The sequence below is a fragment of the Microtus ochrogaster genome, unplaced genomic scaffold, assembly GCF_000317375.1.
Source record: "Microtus ochrogaster isolate Prairie Vole_2 unplaced genomic scaffold, MicOch1.0 UNK4, whole genome shotgun sequence".
Classification (NCBI taxonomy): domain Eukaryota; kingdom Metazoa; phylum Chordata; class Mammalia; order Rodentia; family Cricetidae; genus Microtus; species Microtus ochrogaster.
This window is the reverse complement of record NW_004949102.1, coordinates 16129529-16136196: the sequence shown is the minus strand read 5'-3', so window position 1 is coordinate 16136196 and position 6668 is coordinate 16129529. Positions and strand designations below refer to the sequence as shown.

Sequence of the window (6668 nt, the reverse complement as noted above, 5' to 3'; positions counted from 1 at the left end):
CTGCCTCCCAAGTGCTGGGATTAAAGGCGTGCGCCACCTCAAACTGTGGTTTTTAACCTAGATGCTTCTGTATCAGAATGCTTCTACAATAATAAATGAATATTCTGGCAGTTAAAATAACACAAAAATTTTAAGGTTTCTTTCCTCCAAATTATCTATCTTTATTATTGAGGCAAAGTCTAGCTGGCCTCAGATCCTCCTGTCTCAATCTCCCCAAGTCCTGGGATTCTAGTCACGTGACTTCATATCTGGCTTTGTTTGTTTTTTTTGTTATCTTTGAGGTGGGGGATTCAGGTTACTGGAGACTGGCCTTGAACTGCAGGTTGCAAGAATTTGCTTTTTCTGATCTTTCTGTCTCTGCTACAGTAGAGTTGGGATCACAGGCATGATCATCATGCGGATTTCTGGAGTGCTGGGAATTGGACTCAGGACTGCTTGTGTTCTACCAACTGAGCTTCATGCCAGCCCCAAGTTTCTGTTTTTTTGGTGTTTTTTTTTTTGTTGTTTTGTTTTTTATTTTTTTAAGCAAGAAATGGCTAATGGGACTTTGGAATCACAGTGTACCTTTCAAACAGGTTCTAGAAGTCCCTTGCCTAGTGAAATTGATTCGTTTTTGAGAATGAGTTTCACTATATAGCTCTGGCTGACCTCAAACTCAACAGATCTGCCCACTTCTGCCTCCCGAGCTGCCCGAGATCAAAGGTGTATGTCACCTATCTTCTGAAACCTATTTGCCACAGTGGAGTTTTTTTCTTTGGAGTGTATGAAAGTGGGGAGACAGTCCCGCTATGTGTATCCTAGGCCAGTCTTGAAAGTGGGGAGACAGTCCCGCTATGTGTATCCTAGGCCAGTCTTGAACTCTATCCCTTTGTTTTAGCCACCAGATTGTTTAAGATTGTGTAGGAGTCAGACCCAGTTTTTGTGTTTGTTTCCTCTTAATGGATGGTGGTGTTGCACACTTTTTTAATCCCAGCACTCAGGAGGCAGAGGCAGGTGGATCTCTGAGTTCAAGGCTAGCTTGGTCTACCAGAGCTAGTTCCAGGACAGGCTCCAAAGCTACAGAGAAACCCTGTCTCGAAAAACCAAAATTAAGAGAGGCTCTTTTTACTCTCTTACATTACTCCTTTTTGGTCCAGGCTGGCCTCAAACTCTAGCCCACCTGCTTCCCCCTTCCCTAGTGCTGAGATGAAAGGTTTGCACCAACAAGCCTCATTTTTCTCCTTTTTGAGATAGAATATTTATTGCAATGTTCTTTAAGTAGTATTAACTCAGCTCTCCAAATACCTGGGGTTGCAGATTTAACCCTACTCTGTGTCAAATATTTAGGTTTTTTTTTTTTCTCCTTTCTCCTTTAGAATTTTTTCTTAGGTAATGGGTGCTATATACATTTGGATGGTTTTGTAAAGATAATCCTGCCTAGGTACAATTAATTTGCTTACTGATACGATACCATTTACTATGGTACTTGGGTGTCTTTGAGAGAGAGATAGGTACTATAGGGAGTGTAAAGAAGACTAGATTATGATGCTTCCCCACTAGGGATTTAAAGTGTCATCTGAGACACATGCTATACACATCAGCCAAGTGTGGTGATAGACACCTTTAATCCCAACCTTGAGGAGGCCAAAGCAGGCAGGCAGATCTCTGGATGCCTAGTGAGATCTTGTCTCAAAGTGGGGGGTTGCTGGAGAGATGAGCTTGTGGTTTAGGATACTTCTTGCTCTTGCAGAGGAACTGCATTTGTTCTTATTTTCTTTTCTTTTTCTTTTTTCTTTTTTTTTGTGCTGGGGATTAAACTTGGGACGTCAAATACACAGCACCTTACAACTCAGTTGTATTCCCAGCCATTTGGTTTTAGTTTTAGGATTTATTTCAATTGTCAGTTTGTGGGTATGTGCACATGTATGTGGGTACCTGTAGGGAGTAGAGGCCTCAGGTCTCTGGAGTTGGGTCTGACTTGGGTGCTAGGAACTGAACTTAGGTTTTTCTGCAAGTGTAGTATGTGCTCTTAAATCTCCAACCCTTTATTTTCCCTTCTAAAATAAAGAGGTGTAGACTTGAGGTTTTTGTAGGTTTTTGTTTTTAAACATAGTCTCATGTAGCCCAGCCCTGCCGTATACTCTAGGTACCCAAGGATGACTTTGAATTTCTGCCTCCACCTACCTTAGTGCTGGTGGAATTCCAGTGTACACTAGCAGTGGGACTCATACTAGACCTTGAACCCAGAACTTTGTGCAGGCTAGGTAAACATTCTGCTGGCTGGGGTTTATCCACAGGCTTTTGCTTTTTTAAAAAAATGCTTCATTTGTACATGTTTTGCGTGTGTGTGTGTGTGTGTGTGTGTGTGTGTGTGTGTGTGTGTCAGGGCAAGTCATAAGAGTCAAGTTCCCCTATGTCCATCCCTTGTATCAAACTGAGGCTATCAGTCTTAGCACCAAGTTATCTTTAGTTTTTGAGACAGTATGTGAATGCCTGCGTCCATCCCCCCAGTGCTGGGCTTGTAGGCTTATACCACCACCACCCTGACAAGCACTTTCGTCTTTTGTTTTGGGGAGAAATTCTTGGAAGTGCATTGCCTTTTTGTTGCCTATTGTCTGTTACATGTTGCACCATCTCATAATGTCTCAGATTTACAAAGAATGGATTTCACAGAATGTTAGTGTCAGAAAAGCCATGTAATCACATAAAACTAAACACTTAAGTGAGCTGTGACTCAGCCATGTTTTCTTTAGCCTCATGGGTTGCAAATATAAGCCATCACTTCCAGCTGTGTCTCTAACATCATTTTAGATACTATTTAAAAAAAATTTATTTATTATTTGTACAACATTCTGCTTCCCACACACCAGAAGAGGGCACCAGATCTCATTACAGATGGTTGTGAGCCATCATGTGGTTGCTGGGAATTGAACTCAGGACCGCTGGAAGAGCAGTCAGTGCTCTTAACCTCTGAGCCATCTCTCCAGCCCCCATTTTAGATACTTTTAATAAAAGATTTTTAAAACGTTCTACAGAGTTCAGGCCTTAAGCTTTCAGAAACTGCACTGTAGTTGCCCAAGTTGATACCTGAGTTAGGGTAGGTTAGACCCAATACAGTTGAAATGAGGCTAGTTGTGCGTAATTCTACTTCCTGCTGAGTTCTTATTTGTTTTTTGAGACAGGGTTTCTCTGTCTCTGGCTGTTCTGGAACTAGCTCTGTAGACCAGACTGGCCTCGAACTCACAGAGATCTGCCTGCCTCTGCCTCTTTCTCCCAGGTGCTGGGATTAAAGACATGCCACCATGTGCGGCCCTACTGAGTTCTTGTGCTTTGTTATATTATAGCCTGCAATTCTAGGGTGTAGGATCTTGGTAATTGAAACAATTTCCAACAAGATGTGGGATTCTTTTTCTTCTGTTGTCTCTGCATTTGCAGGTAACGTGTATAGACTCAGACTCATTTGAATCCCAGGCAGCTTTTTATTTTGTTGTGGGGTCACATGTAAGCTCACACTCTCCCACTGTGCTGCATTCAGCTCTTGTGTAAGCCATTCAAAATAGCCGTCAGTTCAGTGGGATGTGGAGTCTGTGGAACTGTCTCCACTGCTGTTTCTCCCTGTGCTCTTCATATAGTTATGGCTCAAGGGTTTGGAAGAGTGCTCTGTGAGACAGACAGACCAACCAACCACATTTACACCCAAGAAATAGTTATCTTCCTTTGGCATGCCAAGAAGTAACCTTCATTGTCCTGCTCGGAGATCGAGGGAATAGACAAATGGACTCTGGCAGAATTTTTTTTTTTTTGGTTTTTCGAGACAGGGTTTCTCTGTGGCTTTGGAGCCTGTCCTGGCACTAGCTCTGTAGACCAGGCTGGTCTTGAACTCACAGAGATCCGCCTGCCTCTGCCTCCCGAGTGCTGGGATTAAAGGCGTGCGCCAACCATCGCCCGGCGACTCTGGTAGAATTAATGTGCAGATGGAAGGAGGGCTCTACAAATAACCTTTTCCACCCCTTCATCTCCAGTGCAATTTAGAATTGGACTAGGGGCCTGGAAAGACTCAGAGATTCTTCCAGAGATCCTGAGTTCAATTCCCAGGAACCACGTGGTGACTCACAGCCATCTGTAATGAGACCTGGTGCCCTCTTCTGGCCTGCAGGCAGACATGCAGACAGAACACTGTGCATAATAAAAAATCTTTTTAAAAAGAGCCAGAGCTGGGCGGTGGTGGCTTATGCCTTCAATCCCAGCACTTGGGCGGCAGAGGCAGGTGGATATCTGAGTTCGACGCCAGCCTGATCTACAAGAGCTAGTTCCGGGACAGGCTCCAAAGCTACAGAGAAACCCTGTCTTGAAGAACAGAAGAACAGAACAGAATGAATGAATGAATGAATGAATGAATGAGCGAACGAATGGAAGGAAGGAAGGAAGGATGGATGGATGGATGGATGGATGGATGGATGGATGGATGGATGGATGGATGGACTGTACTAGGAACCGGGAAGGGCTGGTAGGGTCTCAGTTCACACATCCAATACTCAGGTGATGGTGCTGCTGTTGTTGAGAAACTGCCTGCCTAGAATCCCTTAAAGTTGCTGGCCTATTTGCTTGTTTTTCACATGTGGCTTCTAAAGAATTAAAATTGTTGCCTTGACAAAAGTAAAATAAGCTGTTGCAGCCTGACACTTTCTCGTCTCTGTGGTTCCTTCTCTTTGATGTGCTTTGCAGATCATTGTGGTTAGGAGCTGAAGTTAGTGGGCACTGCGAAATCGAGGACAGTGGTCAGACTTGACCTTCAGGGAACAAGATAAATGTTTAAAATCTTCAAGTTGGGAAGCTGGGAAGACAGTTCAGTCAGTGATAGTGTTTGTGTGTTTGAGACCCTAGTTCACTCCCCCCTACCCTCCCAAAAAGGAACCCTGTATAAACATCCAACTTTTAGGGGCAGGTAGGTACCTTGATCCCTATGCTGCATCTGTGAACCCAAATGGGTATTCCTGGCCACCCGGCCTAGACTGACTCATGTGTTAGTTGAATAGTTGTGAGCATGCCGGGAGAATGTGGTGGTAATGGGTTCTTTTGAGAGTTGGCTTTAGTCTTGTAATCTAGTTTTCTGGTTCTTTGTCTTACAGATATTTTATGCATGGGGTTTGTAAGGAAGGAGATAACTGTCGGTACTCGCATGACCTTTCCGACAGCCCATACGGTGCAGTGTGCAAGTATTTTCAAAGAGGGTGCTGTGTGTACGGAGACCGCTGCAGGTAAGGCTTCTGTTCAAGGGTGGGCTGAGGAAGAAATGAAACTAAGACACATAATCCTAGTAGCTTTGTGTATATAATCCTAGTAGCATTATACAGAGCACTCTTAAAAATGCTTATGCTTTGAAAAGTCCTTATTGGATCAGCTGTGGTGGCACATGCCTATAAACCTTGCTACTGGAGACTGGAGTTGGAGAAAAGCAAGTTTGAGGCTAGCTAGGGCTGCAGAGTCCAACCTGGACTCTGAAGGGAAAATGGACTGAGGTTATAGTCAGTGGTAGTGTGACGAAGATCTTGTTCAGGCCCTGGGTACTGCTGAAGAAGACCAATAACATTCCTAGGAATGTTAGCACACCGACAGAAGTCAATCTAGGAACTGCATCACATGTTAAAGTATGTTTGGAATGTGGCAAAGGTGAATTTGTATGTGTTGGTGTATGCCTATTAATCCCAAGACATAGGAAACTAAGACAGGATTCTCATGGCCAGTTTGGACTGGAGTGCAAAAAACTCTCAAAACCAAAGAAACCAAAAATTAAAGCACAGGCATTGGATGTCTTGTGAGTTTGAGGCCAGTCTGGTTTACATAGTAAGTTTCTAGGCCAACCAGGACTGCACAGTGAGACCCTGTCACAAAAACTAGGAGGAAAACAGACAAAGGTTGGTGTGAGGTTTGTACTACCGGGGCTAGTTCATTTAGTTGTCCTCTCCTAGTGTGGATTGAGTGAGATGGGTCTGGGCATTTGGAGTACTGCATTTGGAGTCCCTTTCACACCCTTTGAAGTTCTGGGGATAAAGCCCAGGGCCTCATTCACAGCCAATCGTTGGTCTAAAACTATTGAACAGCCTAAGCTTAGGGAGGAGTGCTCCAGGCAGTGCTTTCCCAGAATATCTCTAAAGTATTTGCACACCAACAGGGATTCGGTACTAATCAATCTCTGCCATTAGGCATGGTATCGCTGTCATAAGCCTGGCACCTGATTTGTTACCATAGTGGGTTCTGTGCAGAAACTGAATAAAGCAGATCTTCCTAGGTTAGAAGGCATCGCGTGTATTATTTGTCTCCTGCTGTTAAGTTGATAACTCAGTGGTAGCAAGTTAATACATTTATTGTCATCTCTTGAGGCCTGTGATCAGAATTGTTCTAGTTTAGAGACTTTAAGGGAGGGAAGGCAGGGTTTTGGCCAGGGTGACTGACAGTCATCTACTGGCTTGACAGATGGGGGATCACTTGTGATGTGGCTCCTGGCAGAGACATTGATTGGCTCCTTGCTAGTGGACCTTTCCCAATGGCTGCTGTCATGTCCTTGTATTGCTTTCTCCAGTGCTAGCAGTCAAAGAGGGCTCAGCAAACGACCTAGTCTCAGGAGTCTCAGTCTCTCTCTCTCTCTCTCTCTCTCTCTCTCTCTCTCTCTCTCTCTCTCTCTCTCTCTC

At 44.2% G+C, this 6668-nt stretch overlaps 1 protein-coding gene across 3 annotated transcripts in view; it reads left to right on the top strand.

Moving 5' to 3' along the window:
* The window catches only part of Mkrn1 (makorin ring finger protein 1), a 25948-nt gene that overhangs the window by 6952 nt on the left and 12328 nt on the right, over positions 1-6668 (top strand). For all 3 annotated transcript variants that reach the window (XM_013353272.2, XM_026788575.1, XM_013353273.2), the window contains exon 2: positions 5109-5237. In XM_013353272.2, the coding sequence (XP_013208726.1) occupies positions 5109-5237 (129 nt within the window). The remainder of the gene's footprint in view (positions 1-5108; positions 5238-6668) is intronic.